Below are 22,169 nucleotides of genomic sequence, written 5' to 3'. Positions count from 1 at the left end.
CCTGCCTGGTGTGTTCCTTGTTCTTCATGATGCTCTCTGCGCTTTTAACGGACCTCTGAGACTATCACAGTGCAGGTGCATTTATACGGAGACTTGATTACACACAGGTGGATTGTATTTATCATCATTAGTCATTTAGGTCAACATTGGATCATTCAGAGATCCTCACTGAACTTCTGGAGAGAGTTTGCTGCACTGAAAGTAAAGGGGCTGAATAATTTTGCACGCCCAATTTTTCAGTTTTTCATTTGTTAAAAAAAGTTTGAAATATCCAATAAATGTCGTTCCACTTCATGATTGTGTCCCACTTGTTGTTGATTCTTCACAAAAAAATACAGTTTTATATCTTTATGTTTGAAGCCTGAAATGTGGCAAAAGGTCGCAAAGTTCAAGGGGGCCGAATACTTTCGCAAGGCACTGTATATATATATATATATATATATATATATATATATATATATATATATATATATATAGACTACTGTACCTCGTGTTTGCTTTGATATCCATTCACGCACTCCACAAACAGGTATAGGCTGGCCAGTGACATACCTACAGAAAACTACACACACATACAGGGGTTGTCAAGCAAAATCAATACTTAAGGTTCATTCAAACTTATCACGCTTTTTGGGAAACATGTCATGGGGAAAGTGTTGACTGGTTTCAGTTGAGTTGTATGGCATGCCATTACCTATCAGAAAGGAACAGTTTGCAGCAGAGAAGTCAAGCCGGTAGCCAGATCCCAGATCTGTTTGTGCTATATAGCCAACACTTATGATAATTATCCAAGACAAACCAACAGATCTGGGATCAGGCTAACACTTTGGAACAGGTCTCGGCAGGCTTACCAGAACCACAGTCCATTTCTTCTCCTTGCGAGCGCCATAGACCCCAAAGATTGACAGGACCAGGGTTGCTGCTTCTAGGACATACAGAACTACTATACCTGGCAGAATCTCTATCTGTGAATAGGAAGACAAGCCAGACTAATGATATGGCAACTGTGGGTTTATAATCATAATATTACAATGATGCTGATGGATTCTAGCCTGGTCTCAGATCTGTATAGCCAACTCCAATGGTTGTTGTCATGCTAAACACTGTAGGAGTTGGAAAGACAGCACAAACAGATCTGGGACCAAGCTAGATGGACACAGCATTATTATAATGAAATCGATATGATATAATTAGTAAATGTAATAGGAGCTATAAAAATAACAATTACTTCTTCTGATTGGTGGAAGTGCCCATGTCCAAATAATGTGATGGCCAGCAAGAGGGTGCTGATGATCTGAAGAGAATACAACACATGATACAATCATTACAATGTACAGGGTATTATACTGAGAATTCTACTGATAATGCACAGTAAAGGTTGATACAGTCATTACAATGTACAGGGTATTATACTGGGAATTCTACTGATAATGCACAGTAAAGGTTGATACAGTCATTACAATGTACAGGGTATTATACTGGGAATTCTACTGATAATGCACAGTAAAGGTTGATACAATCATTACAATGTACAGGGTATTATTCTGAGAATTCTACTGATAATGCACAGTAAAGGTTGATACAATCATTACAATGTACAGGGTATTATACTGAGAATTCTACAGATAATGCACAGTAAAGGTTGATACAATCATTACAATGTACAGGGTATTATTCTGAGAATTCTACTGATAATGCACAGTAAAGGTTGATACAATCATTACAATGTACAGGGTATTATACTGAGAATTCTACTGATAATGCACAGTAAAGGTTGATACAATCATTACAATGTACAGGGTATTATACTGGGAATTCTACTGATAATGCACAGTAAAGGTAGATACAATCATTACAATGTACAGGGTATTATACTGGGAATTCTACTGATAATGCACAGTAAAGGTTGATACAGCCATTACAATGTACAGGGTATTATTCTGAGAATTCTACTGATAATGCACAGTAAAGGTTGATACAGTCATTACAATGTACAGGGTATTATACTGGGAATTCTACTGATAATGCACAGTAAAGGTTGATACAATCATTACAATGTACAGGGTATTATACTGGGAATTCTACTGATAATGCACAGTAAAGGTTGATACAGTCATTACAATGTACAGGGTATTATTCTGAGAATTCTACTGATAATACACAGTAAAGGTTGATACAATCATTACAATGTACAGGGTATTATACTGAGAATTCTACTGATAATACACAGTAAAGGTTGATACAGTCATTTGTTTCAGAGGAGTTGAGGGATCCATTTCTTCATAACTTCAATAATGTATTTGACCAACGCCATCTACAAATGGTTTGTAAGCAGACAGTAAATTGTATTTACATATATTATATCTAGACTAAGAAATAGACTAAGAAATTATACATTATTAAGAAAGGAATAGCTGAAATATTTACTTAGTCAGCTGTTTATAAAAATCTAATATCAGTTATTGACTATCCTAATATTCTGACAAAAACGTGATAACTAAGGTCAGTAGGCCTATTTGAAGATGAGAATAAACATAACTCATGACTTTAAAACATTTAGCAGCGCGAGGATTATACTGATCAAAACCCAGTAGCCTAATTGCAACATTAAATGCATTTCTATTTCATTTGAGTGCTTCTTTCAATACCAGTCTATAGAACAACTCGCTCATTAGTGATGATGAAAGTGGCACTGCTCTTTATTCCGTCGCGTGTAAACTGCAACTCTCACTACTTGCGTTGAAGTAAATATAAATAAATAACCGGCAATAATTACAAAACATTTGCCTGTATTAAAAAACGTTGCTCCTACAAAAAATGGATTTATCAACTCGAATATTAACAGGCCAAAATACTGGACGATAACTTACCCCGATCAAGACACAGATGAAAATGAACGTCCGTTTTACGCAGATATGTATTCTTCCCATTTCTATATTTGGTTATAATAAAAACAACAGTTTGGATAAGCAGTTCACTTCAGAGTTGGTCTTGCTGAAGCCCAAGATCTTTATGTCCAGAAAATAGATTGTCCGATTCCTTTAACTGTTTCTTCTTCTTCTCAACATGAGAGTGTGTTGACATGCTGCTCAATGGTGTTTTGTGTTATGGGAGGGACTAGCATGAACATTATATCACTGATGGTTAGAGCTTAGGCAGGCATAAAGGGAGGGACTTGACTTATATTTTCTTTAAATGGGCTCTCCCGGAAGTTAGAGAGAGATGTGAACCAGGCAGTAAGATTTGTGGCCAGTTGCCCTGAGTAAACGGCAACCAGTGGAGCACAAACAACATTGTAAACGTTGATCTGTTTATTTATCTTCCCCCACTATTCGTACTACAACTACAGTGCCTTGCGAAAGTATTCGGCCCCCTTGAACTTTGCGACCTTTTGCCACATTTCAGGCTTCAAACATAAAGATATAAAACTGTATTTTTTTGTGAAGAATCAACAACAAGTGGGACACAATCATGAAGTGGAACGACATTTATTGGATATTTCAAACTTTTTTAACAAAATTGGGCGTGCAAAATTATTCAGCCCCTTTACTTTCAGTGCAGAAAACTCTCTCCAGAAGTTCAGTGAGGATCTCTGAATGATCCAATGTTGACCTAAATGACTAATGATGATAAATACAATCCACCTGTGTGTAATCAAGTCTCCGTATAAATGCACCTGCACTGTGATAGTCTCAGAGGTCCGTTAAAAGCGCAGAGAGCATCATGAAGAACAAGGAACACACCAGGCAGGTCCGAGATACTGTTGTGAAGAAGTTTAAAGCCGGATTTGGATACAAAAAGATTTCCCAAGCTTTAAACATCCCAAGAAGCACTGTGCAAGCGATAATATTGAAATGGAAGGAGTATCAGACCACTGCAAATCTACCAAGACCTGGCCGTCCCTCTAAACTTTCAGCTCATACAAGGAGAAGACTGATCAGAGATGCAGCCAAGAGGCCCATGATCACTCTGGATGAACTGCAGAGATCTACAGCTGAGGTGGGAGACTCTGTCCATAGGACAACAATCAGTCGTATATTGCACAAATCTGGCCTTTATGGAAGAGTGGCAAGAAGAAAGCCATTTCTTAAAGATATCCATAAAAAGTGTTGTTTAAAGTTTGCCACAAGCCACCTGGGAGACACACCAAACATGTGGAAGAAGGTGCTCTGGTCAGATGAAACCAAAATTGAACTTTTTGGCAACAATGCAAAACGTTATGTTTGGCATAAAAGCAACACAGCTCATCACCCTGAACACACCATCCCCACTGTCAAACATGGTGGTGGCAGCATCATGGTTTGGGCCTGCTTTTCTTCAGCAGGGACAGGGAAGATGGTTAAAATTGATGGGAAGATGGATGGAGCCAAATACAGGACCATTCTGGAAGAAAACCTGATGGAGTCTGCAAAAGACCTGAGACTGGGACGGAGATTTGTCTTCCAACAAGACAATGATCCAAAACATAAAGCAAAATCTACAATGGAATGGTTCAAAAATAGAACGGCCAAGTCAAAATCCAGACCTGAATCCAATCAAGAATCTGTGGAAAGAACTGAAAACTGCTGTTCACAAATGCTCTCCATCCAACCTCACTGAGCTCGAGCTGTTTTGCAAGGAGGAATGGGAAAAATTTTTGGTCTCTCGATGTGCAAAACTGATAGACATACCCCAAGCGACTTACAGCTGTAATCGCAGCAAAAGGTGGCGCTACAAAGTATTAACTTAAGGGGGCTGAATAATTTTGCACGCCCAATTTTTCCATTTTTGATTTGTTAAAAAAGTTTGAAATATCCAATAAATGTCGTTCCACTTCATGATTGTGTCCCACTTGTTGTTGATTCTTCACAAAAAAATACAGTTTTATATCTTTATGTTTGAAGCCTGAAATGTGGCAAAAGGTCGCAAAGTTCAAGGGGGGCAAATACTTTCGCAAGGCACTGTATTTGCTCATTAAAACCCTGGACATATATGATAATATAACTCTGGAAATGTCTGTATCTTTATGAAACCTTTGTGTTGTTTACTGTTTATTTCTAATAGTTTGTTGTTGATGGTGTTTTTTGTTTCTTCTCATTTTCTTTATTGTTTATTTCACTTGCTTTGGCAATGTAAACATATGTTTCTCATGCCAACAACACCCCATTAAAGAGAGAGAGAGAATTAAGAACTCATACAGCACTTATTGTCTGCTCTTCTATCTGTTGTCTTGGCAGAACAAAGCATCTACCTCAGGAACCCAGACTCCAGAGGTCCAGTCCAGAGCAAGGAGGCCTGAGTGAACATGAAATCACATAATCAGCCATTTCTGGACAACTATGACCTCACCACTTGCGTCCAAAATGGCACCCTATTCCCTAGTGCTCTATAGGCCCTGGTCAAAAAGTAGTGCACTATATAGGGAATAGAGTGCTATTTGAGAAGCAGCCCCATTGGGTCTCTAGGAATCCAGAGAAGGGCCAAGTGTTAAGCAATGTCAATGTCAATGCAACCCCGCAAAACATCTGGAGCACATTTTGTACAGAGGAAGATAGTAATGGAACAGACTCAAACATATGATAGCAATGGAACAGACTCAAGCATATGATAGTAACGGAACAGACTGAAGTATATGATAGTAACGGAACAGACTCAATCATATGATAGTAACAGAACAGACTCAATCATATGATAGTAACAGAACAGACTCAAGCATATGATAGCAACGGAACAGACTCAAGCATATGATAGTAATGGAACAGACTCAAGAATATGATAGTAATGGAACAGACTCAAGCATATGATAGTAACGGAACAGACCCAAGCATATGATAGTAACAAAACAGACTCAAGCATATGATAGTAACGGAACAGACTCAAGAATATGATAGTAATGGAACAGACTCAAGCATATGATAGTAACGGAACAGACCCAAGCATATGATAGTAACGGAACAGACTCAAGCATATGATAGTAACGGAACAGACTCAAGAATATGATAGTAATGGAACAGACTCAAGCATATGATAGTAACGGAACAGACCCAAGCATATGATAGTAACGGAACAGACTCAAGCATATGATAGTAACGGAACAGACTCAAGAATATGATAGTAATGGAACAGACTCAAGCATATGTTCGCAATGGAACAGACTCAAGCATATGATAGTAACGGAACAGACTCAAGAATATGATAGTAATGGAACAGACTCAAGCATATGTTCGCAATGGAACAGACTCAAGCATATGATAGTAATGGAACAGACTCAAGAATATGATAGTAACGGAACAGACTCAAGCATATGATAGTAACGGAACAGACTCAAGAATATGATAGTAATGGAACAGACTCAAGCATATGTTCGCAATGGAACAGACTCAAGCATATGATAGTAATGGAACAGACTCAAGAATATGATAGTAATGGAACAGACTCAAGCATATGTTCGCAATGGAACAGACTCAAGCATATGTTCGCAATGGAACAGACTCAAGCATATGTTCGCAATGGAACAGACTCAAGCATATGATAGTAATGGAACAGACTCAAGCATATGATAGTAACGGAACAGACTCAAGCATATGATAGTAATGGAACAGACTCAAGCATATGATAGTAACAGAACAGACTCAAGCATATGATAGTAACGGAACAGACTCAAGCATATGATAGTAACGGAACAGACTCAAGCATATGATAGCAATGGAACAGACTCAAGCATATGATTGTAACGGAACAGTCTCAAGCATATGATAGTAATGGAACAGACTCAAGCATATGATAGTAACAGAACAGACTCAAGCATATGACAGTAACGGAACAGACTCAAGCATATGATAGTAACGGAACAGACTCAAGCATATGATAGTAATGGAACAGACTCAAGCATATGATAGTAACAGAACAGACTCAAGCATATGATAGTAACGGAACAGACTCAAGCATATGATAGTAACGGAACAGACTCAAGCATATGATAGTAACGGAACAAACTCAAGCATATGATAGTAACGGAACAGTCTCAAGCATATGATAGTAATGGAACAGACTCAAGCATATGATAGTAACAGAACAGACTCAAGCATATGACAGTAACGGAACAGACTCAAGCATATGATAGCAATGGAACAGACTCAAGCATATGATAGTAACGGAACAGACTGAAGTATATGATAGTAACGGAACAGACTCAATCATATGATAGTAACAGAACAGACTCAAGCATATGATAGCAACGGAACAGACTCAAGCATATGATAGTAATGGAACAGACTCAAGCATATGATAGTAACAGAACAGACTCAAGCATATGATAGTAATGGAACAGACTCAAGCATATGATAGTAACAGAACAGACTCAAGCATATGATAGTAATGGAACAGACTCAAGCATATGATAGTAACAGAACAGACTCAAGCATATGATAGTAACGGAACAGACTCAAGCATATGATAGTAACGGAACAGACTCAAGCATATGATAGTAACGGAACAGACTGAAGTATATGATAGTAACGGAACAGACTCAAGCATATGATAGTAACAGAACAGACTCAAGCATATGATAGCAATGGAACAGACTCAAGCATATGATAGTAATGGAACAGACTCAAGCATATGATAGTAACAGAACAGACTCAAGCATATGATAGTAACGGAACAGACTCAAGCATATGATAGCAATGGAACAGACTCAAGCATATGATAGTAATGGAACAGACTCAAGCATATGATAGTAACAGAACAGACTCAAGCATATGATAGTAATGGAACAGACTCAAGCATATGATAGTAACAGAACAGACTCAAGCATATGATAGTAACGGAACAGACTCAAGCATATGATAGTAACGGAACAGACTCAAGCATATGATAGCAATGGAACAGACTCAAGCATATGATAGTAACAGAACAGACTCAAGCATATGATAGCAATGGAACAGACTCAAGCATATGATAGCAATGGAACATACTCAAGCATATGATAGCAATGGAACAGACTCAAGCATATGATTGTAACGGAACAGACTGAAGCATATGATAGTAACCGAACAGACTCAAGCATATGATAGTAACGGAACAAACTCAAGCATATGATAGTAACGGAACAGTCTCAAGCATATGATAGTAATGGAACAGACTCAAGCATATGATAGTAACAGAACAGACTCAAGCATATGATTGTAACAGAACAGACTCAAGCATATGATAGTAACAGAACAGACTCAAGCATATGAAGGTAAAGGAACAGACTCAAGCATATGATAGTAACGGAACAGACTCAAGCATATGATAGTAACGGAACAGACTCAAGCATATGATAGTAACGGAACAGACTCAAGCATATGATAGCAATGGAACAGACTCAAGCATATGATAGCAATGGAACAGACTCAAGCATATGATAGTAACGGAACAGACTCAAGCATATGATAGTAACGGAACAGACTCAAGCATATGATAGCAATGGAACAGACTCAAGCATATGATAGTAATGGAACAGACTCAAGCATATGATAGCAATGGAACAGACTCAAGCATATGATAGTAACGGAACAGACTCAAGCATATGATAGTAACGGAACAGACTCAAGCATATGATAGTAACGGAACAGACTCAAGCATATTCCTCATTCACAGGAAACGGATGTACGAATGAAGGATAAGGGAGCGTACGAATTTTATAACATGTTTGAGATATAATCAAATCACATTTCATTTGTCACATACACGTGTATAGTAGATGTTATTGCGGGTGTAGCGAAATGCTTTTGTTTCTAGCTCCAACAGTTCAGTAATATCTAACTAGTAATATCTAACAATATACACATTCTAAAGTAAAGGGATGGAATTAAGAATATATAAATATTTGGACGAGCAATGTCAGAGCTGCATAGACTAAGATACAGTAGAATAGGACAGAATAAGATGCTGGAGAGTAACTGTTCCGTTCTGGGTAACAGATTAGTTCAACAACTACATAACTGAGTAGATACAGTATGTCCAGTTGTTTCCTGTGAGGTCTTGATTGTCAACATGACACTCAAACACTGAAGAGGGTCTTGTTTTGGAAACATCCTTCCTAATTCCCTTTAGTAATCACTGAAATAACACATCAACTGTAAATTGTCTAAAGCTATCACCACTCCACTTATGATATCACTGGTTACATGAACCAATGAATGGAGGATGGAAGGAAGCGTGGATTGTGTAGTAGTTGGAAATGTCCCAAGTGTTTACCCGTGACAGGTCCCGTAGTACTAACTGCCACCACTAGAGGTGGTGTATAGACGGTGACGGCTGTGTTCGGTGCTGTGTTTACATCTGCGTGCTGTTGACGTGGAAGAGACACAGAAGAAAGATGGCGGCGCCCTCTGCAGAGCAGCAAAACGGCCAAAGTGATGAATCTGATCTACAAAGCCCTATATCGACAAATTATGAAGACTCCGAAACAGAATCGGGGGAGGGAGCACTCCCCGACTACGTTGTCGAATTGATAGAGAAAGAAATCGGAGTGGATCTGAAGTCGCTGAAGAAAGTTAGCGCGCTCCTGGAGAAACTGACAGCGGAAAACAAGTTGCTGGAGGAGCAGGTAGTTAGCAAGCGCGTTGTTAACTTCATGTTGCACACTCAAATCAGCTTTCAATGCTGTATCAATTATTGCATGAAAAATAATAGAATCGTTAATAATGCGAGTATTATTCTTTCCCTTGCTAGTTAATGTAAGTAATGATCTATAGCTAACCTTTGCTAGCTAGTTTAAGGGCGTGCATTTCCCTTGCTGACAGGTCTTCCTCCACCCACCTTCTCAGGTTCTGACGGTGTCCAGTTCGGTGCCGCTGCGGGTGTCAGCAGCGCTGTCTGCTGCCGAGGAGTCCCGTGTGTCTCTGGAAGGTTTGCTCCAGCGGGAGAGGGTCCTGTCCAACACCCTGATACAGCACCTGCAGGGCGCCCAGCCCTGGGCAGACAGCCTGGGACGGACCCTGGAACAGCTGGACAACACAGAGAAACACATGAAATACCTGCAGTGTCTGTCACGCATTGAAGAACTCAGGTGAGCAACAGTATTATTATTTTCTTCTTCTTGTAGTTGGACAATATATTTGACACTATTCAAAGATAGGATCCTGATTGGAATACACACACACAAAATGGTATCCTACTGTATGTTAAGTTGTTCCGCTAACTGTCGTTCTCTCCTCCCACAGTGACAGCATCCAGCAGTGTCTGATCACCAACAGTATATGGGAGGCAGTGGTGGCGGTGGGCAGCATGGCCAGTCTAGATGTGGGCCTAAAGCAGTCTGGCTGCTCTCATCTCCAGGCCTTCCTCAGAGAGACACTATGCTTCTGGCACAAGATCATTAAGGACCGACTGGCTGGGTATGTGTGTCTGAGTGGGTCAGACAGGGCAGGCAGTGTGTTGTGTTAGCGGGCCGGGCCGGAGCAGAAGGACTGGCGATGGAGAACTCTGTGATAGTTATTAGGATCTCTGTTTAGATCAGTGGTCAGAAACCCTGGTCCTGGAGAGCAACTGGCCATGCAGGCCTTTGTTCCAGCCTGGCACTAACCCATCTAATTCAGTCTAAATGATTAGTTGACCAGGTGTATCTGTGTTGGGCCTGAACAAGTAAGACACACACGGTAGCTCTCCAGGACCGGGCTTGGTGATTCACAGTTATTATGATGATCCAAAGTCAAGCTACCTCAGACCTGAATGTGATTTTTAACTCCTCCTCCTCCTCTGTCTGGCAGTGATTTTGAGGAGTTGCTGATCCAGCTCCACTGGCCGTTCATCTCTCCTCCCACCCAGTCTCTCTCCCCCCCTGCCAACGCTCAGGAGCTCCACAGCCAGCTGGAGCTTCTGGTGGCCCAGCTCCTGTCTCTACAGACCTCGTATCCTTCACCCTAATATAGTGTTATCAGAGTTGAAGACATACACACTAGCATTATCGTCTGTTATACATTCGCTGTTATAGACACTACTAGGTTATACACACGCTGTTCTAGACACTACTAGGTTATAGACAGGACTAGGTTGTAGACAGGACTGGGTTATAGACAGGACTGGGTTGTAGACAGGACTGGGTTATAGACACTACTAGGTTATACACACTACTGGGTTATAGACAGGACTGGGTTATAGACACTACTAGGTTATAGACACTACTAGGTTATAGACAGGACTGGGTTATACACACTACTGGGTTATAGACAGGACTGGGTTATAGACACTACTAGGTTATACATACTACTGGGTTATAGACAGGACTGGGTTATAGACAGGACTGGGTTGTAGACAGGACTGGGTTGTAGACAGGACTGGGTTATTGACAGGACTGGGTTGTAGACACTACTGGGTTATAGACAGGACTGGGTTATAGACAGGACTGGGTTATAGACAGGACTGGGTTATAGACACTACTAGGTTATACACACTACTAGGTTATAGACAGGACTGGATTATAGACAGGACTGGGTTATAGACACTACTAGGTTATAGACACTACTAGGTTATAGACACTACTAGGTTATATACAGGACTGGGTTATTGACAGGACTGGGTTATAGACACTACTAGGTTATAGACACTACTAGGTTATAGAGAGGACTGGGTTATAGACAGGACTGGGTTATAATCAGGACTGGGTTATAGACAGGACTGGGTTGTAGACAGGACTGGGTTGTAGACAGGACTGGGTTATAGACACTACTGGGTTATAGACACTACTAGGTTATAGACAGGACTGGGTTATAGACAGGACTGGGTTATAGACACTACTAGGTTATAGACAGGACTGGGTTATAGACACTACTAGGTTATAGACAGGACTGGGTTATATACAGGACTGGGTTATAGGCAGGACTGGGTTATAGACACTACTGGGTTATAGACACTACTGGGTTATAGACAGGACTGGGTTATAGACACTACTGGGTTATAGACAGGACTGGGTTATAGACACTACTAGGTTATAGACACTACTGGGTTATAGACACTACTGGGTTATAGACACTACTAGGTTATAGACACTACTAGGTTATAGACACTACTAGGTTATAGACACTACTGGGTTATAGACACTACTGGGTTATAGACACTACTGGGTTATAGACACTACTAGGTTATAGACACTACTGGGTTATAGACACTACTAGGATATAGACAGGACTGGGTTATAGACACTACTAGGTTATAGACACTACTAGGTTATAGACACTACTAGGTTATAGACACTACTAGGTTATAGACACTACTGGGTTATAGACACTACTAGGATATAGACAGGACTGGGTTATAGACACTACTGGGTTATAGACACTACTAGGTTATAGACACTACTGGGTTATAGACACTACTAGGATATAGACAGGGCTGGGTTATAGACAGGACTGGGTTATAGACAGGACTGGGTTATAGACAGGACTGGGTTGTAGACAGGACTGGGTTGTAGACAGGACTGGGTTATAGACAGGACTGGGTTATAGACAGGACTGGGTTATAGACAGGACTGGGTTATAGACACTACTGGGTTATAGACACTACTAGGTTATAGACACTACTAGGTTATAGACACTACTAGGTTATAGAAACTACTAGGTTATAGACACTACTAGATTGTAGACACTACTGGGTTATAGACACTACTGGGTTATAGACACTACTAGGTTATAGACACTACTAGATTGTAGACACTACTGGATTATAGACACTACTAGGTTATAGACACTACTGGGTTATAGACACTACTAGGTTGTAGACACTACTAGGTTATAGACACTACTAGGTTGTAGACACTACTAGGTTATAGACACTACTGGGTTATAGACACTACTAGGTTATAGACACTACTAGGTTATATACACTACTAGGTTATAGACACTACTAGGTTATAGACACTACTGGGTTATAGACACTACTAGGTTATAGACACTACTGGGTTATAGACACTACTTGGTTATAGACACTACTAGGTTATAGACACTACTAGGTTATAGACACTACTGGGTTATAGACACTACTAGGTTATAGACACTACTAGGTTATAGACAGGACTGGGTTGTAGACACTACTAGGTTATAGACACTACTAGGTTATAGACACTACTAGGTTGTAGACACTACTAGGTTATAGACACTACTGGGTTATAGACACTACTAGGTTATAGACACTACTGGGTTATAGACACTACTAGGTTATAGACAGGACTGGGTTATAGACACTACTAGGATATAGACACTACTAGGTTATAGACACTACTAGGTTATAGACACTACTAGGTTATAGACACTACTGGGTTATAGACACTACTAGGATATAGACAGGACTGGGTTATAGACACTACTGGGTTATAGACACTACTAGGTTATAGACACTACTGGGTTATAGACACTACTAGGATATAGACAGGACTGGGTTATAGACAGGACTGGGTTATAGACAGGACTGGGTTATAGACAGGACTGGGTTGTAGACAGGACTGGGTTGTAGACAGGACTGGGTTATAGACAGGACTGGGTTATAGACAGGACTGGGTTATAGACAGGACTGGGTTATAGACACTACTGGGTTATAGACACTACTAGGTTATAGACACTACTAGGTTATAGACACTACTAGGTTATAGACACTACTAGATTGTAGACACTACTGGGTTATAGACACTACTGGGTTATAGACACTACTAGGTTATAGACACTACTAGATTGTAGACACTACTGGGTTATAGACACTACTAGGTTATAGACACTACTAGGTTATAGACACTACTAGGTTATAGACACTACTAGGTTATAGACACTACTAGATTGTAGACACTACTGGGTTATAGACACTACTGGGTTATAGACACTACTAGGTTATAGACACTACTAGATTGTAGACACTACTGGGTTATAGACACTACTAGGTTATAGACACTACTGGGTTATAGACACTACTAGGTTATAGACACTACTAGGTTATAGACAGGACTGGGTTGTAGACACTACTAGGTTATAGACACTACTAGGTTATAGACACTACTAGGTTATAGACACTACTAGGATATAGACACTACTAGGTTATAGACACTACTAGGTTATATACACTACTAGGTTATAGACACTACTAGGTTATAGACACTACTGGGTTATAGACACTACTAGGTTATAGACACTACTGGGTTATAGACACTACTTGGTTATAGACACTACTAGGTTATAGACACTACTAGGTTATAGACACTACTGGGTTATAGACACTACTAGGTTATAGACACTACTAGGTTATAGACAGGACTGGGTTGTAGACACTACTAGGTTATAGACACTACTAGGTTATAGACACTACTAGGTTATAGACACTACTAGGTTATAGACACTACTGGGTTATAGACACTACTAGGTTATAGACACTACTGGGTTATAGACACTACTAGGTTATAGACAGGACTGGGTTATAGACACTACTAGGATATAGACAGGACTGGGTTATAGACACTACTAGGTTATAGACACTACTAGGTTATAGACACTACTAGGTTATAGACACTACTAGGTTATAGACACTACTGGGTTATAGACACTACTAGGTTATAGACACTACTAGGTTATAGACACTACTAGGTTATAGACACTACTAGGTTATAGACACTACTGGGTTATAGACAGTGCATTATTTCCACTCTGCACACTTCTTCATACACTAGCTTCATACTTCATACATTCCCAGTCACAGACATAATGTTCCCCACACACTTCCTAAGATATTGACTGATGTTGATGTTGTACTGAGATGAATACCTGGCCAGTTTCTTTAACCTGTTTCTCAGTGATGATCTCATATCAGAGAAGCCAACCTCTGTGTCCCGTGTAGGGTTGCCCCCGACGACACCCCTGTCTCTTCCTGTCCAGATCATGTTGCTTCCTCTGAGCAAGAGGTTTCGATACCACTTCACTGGAAACCGTCAGACCAATTCACTCAACAAGGTTAGAGCAACACACACACACACACACACACACACACAGAGCACGTCTCAAACACAGACAGACACAGACACACACACACACACACACACACACACACACACACACACACACACACACACACACACACACACACACACACACAGACAGAGCATCTCACACACACACACACACTACACACACAGAGCATGTCTCACACACACAAAGACACACACACACACACACACAGAGCACGTCTCAAACACAGACAGACAGACAATAATAATAACCTCCATCTCTGTCTCCATGCAGCCTGAGTGGTTCCTGACCCAAGTCCTGATGTGGATGGGTAACAGCTCCAACTTCATGGAGGAGAAGATCCAGCCCATTCTGGACAGAAATGGAGCTAACGTCAACGCCAAGGTTAGAGGATCAGCCGCTAGATGATCATCTAGAATCCTGAGTTCATGTGCCATTGAAGTATTTGTTCACCCCCCAAGATTCAAAGCTGAAAGTCAAGCTGAGTCCATTGCAGTTATCTGTCAATCGTAGCAGCTCTTGATGTTCCACAGTCATATGAGAGGATATAAGCATATATATATATATTAATATAATAAAATATAATGGGTATAGCTATTGAAGTATCTCGTGTCATCCCTCACGTCCCCACCAGGTGGAGCTGTGTCGCGGTCTACTCACCCTGGCCCAGGAGAAGCTAGCGTTGGATGCTCCACGGCTGCTCTACGACGACGCTCTCTTCTGCCACCTGGTGGACGAGATCCTGCAGTTTGAGAGGGAGCTGCGCACCACCCACTCCTACCCCAGCACCCTGCCCGGAGCGCTGCATGTACTGCTGGAGGAGGTCGTGCTGCAGAAGTGGCTCACTGTGGAGAGGAAGAGTGAGTGAGAGAGGCAGCAATGGAGCATCTCTCATCGTTCCCTACTCTTTCCCCTTGGCCCTAACCCTCCAATTTCCACAGATCTGAAGGGGCTGGATAGGTATAAGCAGTGTACTGGCAGAGCTTCCGCCATATCGCTTCTACCTTACAGATCTACAAACATTGAAGGGTTTGGGTGAAGTGAAGGGGTAGGAAGCCATTTGAGACTGACTAAAGAGATTGATTTTATGTGGGATTTTACTTCTCTGTTAGACTCCGTTTATGTCAGTGTATGTGATTTAGTGAATGTGTGATTTAGTGAATGTGTGATTTAGTGAATGTGTGATTTAGTGAATGTGTGATTTAGTGAATGTGTGATGTGTGCTCATCCCAACTGTGTGTCTCTCTGTAGTGGCGATAGAGAAGGTGGATGCCATGCTGTCTGCTGAGGGGGCTTGGAGCTCCCAGTACAAAGACATCAGTGACATGGACGAACTCAAGGCTCCAGACTGCGCTGAGACCTTCATGACCTTACTGCTGGTCATCACTGGTAGGATTATTAACTACTTTATCACTCTCTCTCTCTCTACCTCTCTCTCTCTCTGCCTCTTTCTCTGTCTCTCTCTCTCTTCATCTCTCTTTGTCTCTCTCTGCCTCTCTCTCTCTCTCTCTGTCTCTCTCTGCCTCTCTCTCTCTTTCTCTCTCTGCCTCTCTCTCTCTCTGCCTCTCTCTGCCTCTCTCTCTCTCTCTCTCTCTCTCTCTGCCTCTCTCTCTCTCTCTCTCTCTCTCTCTCGTCTCACTCTGTCTGTCTTGTTGGTTGTCACCGTTCATCCCTCTGTTTGTCGTAGAGGGACAGCCTGCTGTTGGGGCAGCCTCTGACTTACTGCACTCTATCTCTCTCCCCTTCTCTCCCTCCCTCTCTCTGCTTTCCCTTTCTCTCCCCTCCACCTCCCTCTATCCTCTCTCTCCCCCTCAATCTCTAATACTCCCCCTACCAGACCGCTACCGTGCCCTCCCCTGCCCTCGTGCCCAGCTGCGTTTCCTGGCGCTACAGAGAGAGCTGGTGGACGACTTCCGTATCCGCCTCACCCAGGTGATGAAGGAAGAGTCCCGTAACCCGCTGGGCGCTAGATACTGTGCTATTCTCAACGCTGCCAACTACATCTCCACCGTGCTGGGGGACTGGGGAGACAACGTGGTATGTGGCCCCTCGGAGTCATCACGCTGTTGCTATACAAAACATATTGATGCAGAAGTAGCTAAGATGGGGAGAAGTCCCTTCTTAACAACACTATCAACAAGGCAGGTCCTACAGGCCATAGTTTCTGCCTTCTTAACAACACTATCAACAAGGCAGGTCCTACAGGCCCTAGTTTCTACCTTCTTAACAACACTATCAACAAGGCAGGTCCTACAGGCCCTAGTTTCTACCTTCTTAACAACATTATCAACAAGGCAGGTCCTACAGGCCCTAGTTTCTACCTTCTTAACAACATTATCAACAAGGCAGGTCCTACAGGCCCTAGTTTCTACCTTCTTAACAACACTATCAACCAGGCAGGTCCTACAGGACCTAGTTTCTATCTTCTTAACAGCACTATCAACAAGGCAGGTCCTACAGGCCCTAGTTTCTACCTTCTTAACAACACTATCAACAAGGCAGGTCCTACAGGCCCTAGTTTCTACCTTCTTAACAACACTATCAACAAGGCAGGTCCTACAGGCCCTAGTTTCTACCTTCTTAACAACACTATCAACAAGGCAGGTCCTACAGGCCCTAGTTTCTACCTTCTTAACAACACTATCAACAAGGCAGGTCCTACAGGCCCTAGTTTCTACCTTCTTAACAACACTATCAACAAGGCAGGTCCTACAGGCCCTAGTTTTGTCGTACCTTGACTACTGTTCAGTCATGTGGTCAGGTGCCACAAAAAAGGACAGGAAAATTGCAATTGGCTCAGAACAGGGCAGCACGGCTGGGCCTCAGAACAGGGCAGCACGGCTGGTCCTCAGAACAGGGCAGCACGGCTGGTCCTCAGAACAGGGCAGCACGGCTGGTCCTCAGAACAGGGCAGCACGGCTGGCCCTTGGATGTACACAGAGAGCTAATATTAATAATATGCATGTCAATCTCTCCTGGCTGAAAGTGGAGGAGAGATTGACTTCATCACTACTTTTATTTATGAGAGGTATTGACATGTTGAATGCACCAAGCTGTCTGTCTAAACTACTGGCACACAGCTCAGACACCCACCAGAGGTCTGTCTAAACTACTGGTACACAGCTCAGACACCCACCAGAGGTCTGTCTAAACTACTGGCACACAGCTCAGACACCCACCAGAGGTCTGTCTAAACTACTGGCACACAGCTCAGACACCCACCAGAGGTCTGTCTAAACTACTGGTACACAGCTCAGACACCCACCAGAGGTCTGTCTAAACTACTGGCACACAGCTCAGACACCCACCAGAGGTCTGTCTAAACTACTGGTACACAGCTCAGACACCCACCAGAGGTCTGTCTAAACTACTGGTACACAGCTCAGACACCCACCAGAGGTCTGTCTAAACTACTGGTACACAGCTCAGACACCCACCAGAGGTCTGTCTAAACTACTGGTACACAGCTCAGACACCCACCAGAGGTCTGTCTAAACTACTGGCACACAGCTCAGACACCCACCAGAGGTCTGTCTAAACTACTGGTACACAGCTCAGACACCCACCAGAGGTCTGTCTAAACTACTGGTACACAGCTCAGACACCCATACATACCCCACAAGACATGCTACAAGAGGTCTCTTCACAGTCCCCAAGTCCAGAACAGACTATGGGAGGCACACAGTACCACATAGAGCCATGACTACATGGAACTCTATTCCACAGTACCACATAGAGCCATGACTACATGGAACTCTATTCCACAGTACCACATACAGCCATGACTACATGGAACTCTATTCCACAGTACCACATAGAGCCATGACTACATGGAACTCTATTCCACAGTACTACATAGAGTCATGACTACATGGAACTCTATTCCACAGTACTACATAGAGCCATGACTACATGGAACTCTATTCCACAGTACCACATAGAGCCATGACTACATGGAACTCTATTCCACAGTACCACATAGAGCCATGACTACATGGAACTCTATTCCACAGTACCACATACAGCCATGACTACATGGAACTCTATTCCACAGTACTACATAGAGTCATGACTACATGGAACTCTATTCCACAGTACCACATAGAGCCATGACTACATGGAACTCTATTCCACAGTACCACATAGAGCCATGACTACATGGAACTCTATTCCACAGTACTACATAGAGCCATGACTACATGGAACTCTATTCCACAGTACTACATAGAGCCATGACTACATGGAACTCTATTCCACAGTACTACATAGAGCCATGACTACATGGAACTCTATTCCACAGTACTACATAGAGCCATGACTACATGGAACTCTATTCCACAGTACCACATAGAGCCATGACTACATGGAACTCTATTCCACAGTACTACATAGAGCCATGACTACATGGAACTCTATTCCACAGTACTACATAGAGCCATGACTACATGGAACTCTGTTCCACAGTACCACATAGAGCCATGACTACATGAAACTCTATTTCACATCAGGTAACTGACGCAGCAGTAAAATTAGATTTAAAAAACAGATAAAAACACCTTATGGAACAGCGGGGACTGTGAAACAACACAAACATTGGCACAGACACACAGACACAGACACACACTCACGATAACATACACACTATATATACACATGGTGGAGTAGGGGCCTGAGGGAACACAGTGTGTTGTGAAATCTGTGAATGTATTGTAATGTATTACAGTTGTATAAACTGCCTTCATTTTGCTGGACCCCAGGAAGAGTAGCTGCTGCTCTGGCACATGCTGTCTGCCTGCCTGTCTGTCAATCTGTCTGACTGTACATGTGTTGTCCGTTCAGAAGTAGTTAAGGGGACAGTAAAAGCCACATATGAACACCTTCACTCTGCTGTATGGGCCCTCCTTTTACTGCACTGCTCCAGAGGTCTTCTTCAAGGCTGTTCAATGTTCTCTTCTCTCTCCTCTGTTCTTCCTCAGTTCTTCCTGCAGCTGCAGCAGTCAGCTGTGGCCCTGGGGGAGGAGGAGCTGTTGGGGCCGCTGGGGGTCACTGAGTCCGGCCGTCTGGCCTCTCTGGAGGGGTCTCTGTTTGAGGGGCTCCTGGGGCTGCTGGAGAGGCTGAGAGGAGACATGCTGGGCAGGTTACTGGAGGCTGTCATGAGGGACGTACAGAAGAAGGCTCAGCCCTACTGCAGGGACAGGTCAGGTCACTCTTCTCTTAGAGAAAGGGTTCTTTCTGTTCAATCTCGTTCATCTCAAGATGTAGTCCTATTTTTGGAGTTTTAAACACTAGGCACCCACTGTCACCTTGCTTTGCTTGGTGTTTAGGCCCAGGTTGATTGTAAGCACTTTGTGACAAATGTCTTTGTCCTGTAACATGCCTGGACAGTAGGAATGAAATGTGATTTCTTGAAAGAATCTGGTAGAGCTCAGATCATCACCTACAGCCACCATATAACCAATTGAACAAAACAATGTTGGAGTGAACAAAATGTTCAAAACTAGAATGACACTAACGTGTTTCCTTCTCCTCCCAGGTGGTTGTCTCTGCCGTCCCAGTGTGACCAGGCCACCATGTCCCTGTCCAGTTTAGCCTGTCCTCTGATGCTCTGTCTCAGGGACCACCTGCTCCAGCTGCAGCAGATGCTGTGTCTGCCTCTCTTCCAGACGGGCTGGCAGGACCTGGCTGAGAGGCTGGACCTCTTCCTCTACCAGAATGTGAGTCACACTGCTGGCCTGCTACAAAGGGAATTAATCAGATAGTTGACTTCATTAAATATTTGAACTTTTAGTGATTTCTCAGATACTACTGTCTGGAGTGACTTAAAAGAAGGTAATTAGATTGTCCCACATCACTAGACACATCTGTTCTCAAATACATTAAAACTACATTGGCTACAGACCAATTCTAATGATAAAATACAGACGGGAGAAAATAGGATGAAGCAATAGAGAATGTTTTTTTGGTGGGGTAATCACATCTCTATTAACGTATGGACCTGCTACCTGTCTCCCTCAGGTGATTCTGTATAACCACTTCAACGAGGGGGGTGCAGCCCAGCTCCAGTTCGACATGACAAGGAACCTCTTCCCTCTGTTTGGACACTACTGCAAGAGGCCTGAGAACTTCTTCAAACAGTGAGTGGGCCATTACATACAATGGCAATTCTGCTGACAATATCACCTGAAAACATTGTCCACTGTAATCTGTAGAAGAGACCTACAGTTTGTTTGTAGTTCCTTGGGTTATTAAATGTCCTGCACAGGGGTTGAATTCCTTGTCAAATAATTTCTAGGTAAAAAATGATTGGTCATGTCTCCCTCTCTCAGTGTGAAGGAGGCCTGCGTCATCCTGTGTCTGAATGTGGGCTCAGCTCTTCTTCTACGAGACGTCCTAAGGCAGGCTGAGGAAGACGAGGAGCAACCAGGGACCCCGGACGGCAAGCAGCCCAGCCCTACGTCAGCCCTCAACGAGCTGGGGGTCTACCGCCTGGCCCCCTGCGACGTCCTCATCCTGCTCAACCTCAGGGCCTCCTGGCCGGGAAAGTGAGGGGAGATGGGAGGAAGAACAGTAGCCTGGTCCCAGATGTGTTTTTGACAACTCCTATGGTGATGCCGATTGGCCGTAGGAGTTGAGCAAGGCAGCACTAACAGATCTGTAACCAGGTTAGGAAGGGCTTCAGCTGGCAAAGAACAACCACTACCAATGAACTACACCGTATCCCAGAAACCTGGAATAGACCGCTGTCATTCCTGAATACTCCTGTCCTATCCCGTTTAATCCCAGTTTTGTTTACTTTGCCGATCCTCTGTCTACAAGCTCAGCACCTGTTCCATATCAACTCACCACTCCTGGTCTAAACGCAGGGGAGAGCCCTCGACTGGAGCCTGAAGGATGTGTTTATATGAACTGCTCATGTAGATGACATTATTTGTCTATTGACTGACAGCACAGACTTCTGTCTTCTTGTGGAGGAGATCTAGTAGTACCACATGGTGTGGATGGGTATATCAGGAGGTCCCCTCTCTCACTTCCTGACAGGGACTGTTGTCTTTAACCACACGAGATATAGGAGACCTTAACACTGCTGTTTTAAGCAGTCCAGTGCATTTGATAACAACAACAGCCCTGTCTGTCACATTACCTTATTTAATGTCATATACATTTGTAAAGAAGTGAGAAATAAAAACGTTTAAATCCCGAAAA

At 42.6% G+C, this 22,169-nt stretch overlaps 2 protein-coding genes across 4 annotated transcripts in view; one reads left to right on the top strand and one right to left on the bottom strand.

Moving 5' to 3' along the window:
• LOC110490623 (tetraspanin-8) overlaps window positions 1–9,968 on the bottom strand; it is a 16,098-nt gene extending 6,130 nt beyond the window's left edge. Inside the window, exons 1-4 of one of the 3 annotated variants that reach the window (XM_090228657.1) lie at window positions 9,787–9,968; window positions 1,229–1,294; window positions 852–965; window positions 488–562 (exon numbers count right to left, since the gene is read on the bottom strand). In XM_090228657.1, coding sequence (XP_090084783.1) covers window positions 488–550 — 63 coding nt within the window. In that variant the 5' untranslated portion in view covers window positions 551–562; window positions 852–965; window positions 1,229–1,294; window positions 9,787–9,968. Of the gene's footprint in view, window positions 1–487; window positions 563–851; window positions 966–1,228; window positions 1,295–2,870; window positions 3,154–9,786 lie in introns of those variants that run through there. The other 2 variants (XM_036945263.2, XM_036945264.2) reach the window with 2 other exon arrangements.
• LOC149970071 (RAD50-interacting protein 1-like) lies at window positions 9,261–22,169 on the top strand. Its single transcript, XM_090228656.1, has 13 exons — window positions 9,261–9,574; window positions 9,795–10,036; window positions 10,191–10,364; window positions 10,737–10,877; window positions 14,795–14,951; window positions 15,240–15,350; window positions 15,601–15,826; window positions 16,218–16,355; window positions 16,804–17,003; window positions 19,943–20,163; window positions 20,500–20,680; window positions 20,982–21,100; window positions 21,293–22,169. Exons 1-13 carry the CDS (start codon window positions 9,344–9,346, stop codon window positions 21,510–21,512), a joined length of 2,361 nt encoding a protein of 786 aa, XP_090084782.1. The 5' UTR covers window positions 9,261–9,343; the 3' UTR covers window positions 21,513–22,169.

Source organism: Oncorhynchus mykiss, unplaced genomic scaffold, assembly GCF_057628025.1.
Source record: "Oncorhynchus mykiss isolate SJ-2025 unplaced genomic scaffold, ASM5762802v1 scaffold96, whole genome shotgun sequence".
Classification (NCBI taxonomy): Eukaryota; Metazoa; Chordata; class Actinopteri; order Salmoniformes; family Salmonidae; genus Oncorhynchus; species Oncorhynchus mykiss.
This window is presented reverse-complemented; position numbering and strand designations above follow the sequence as displayed.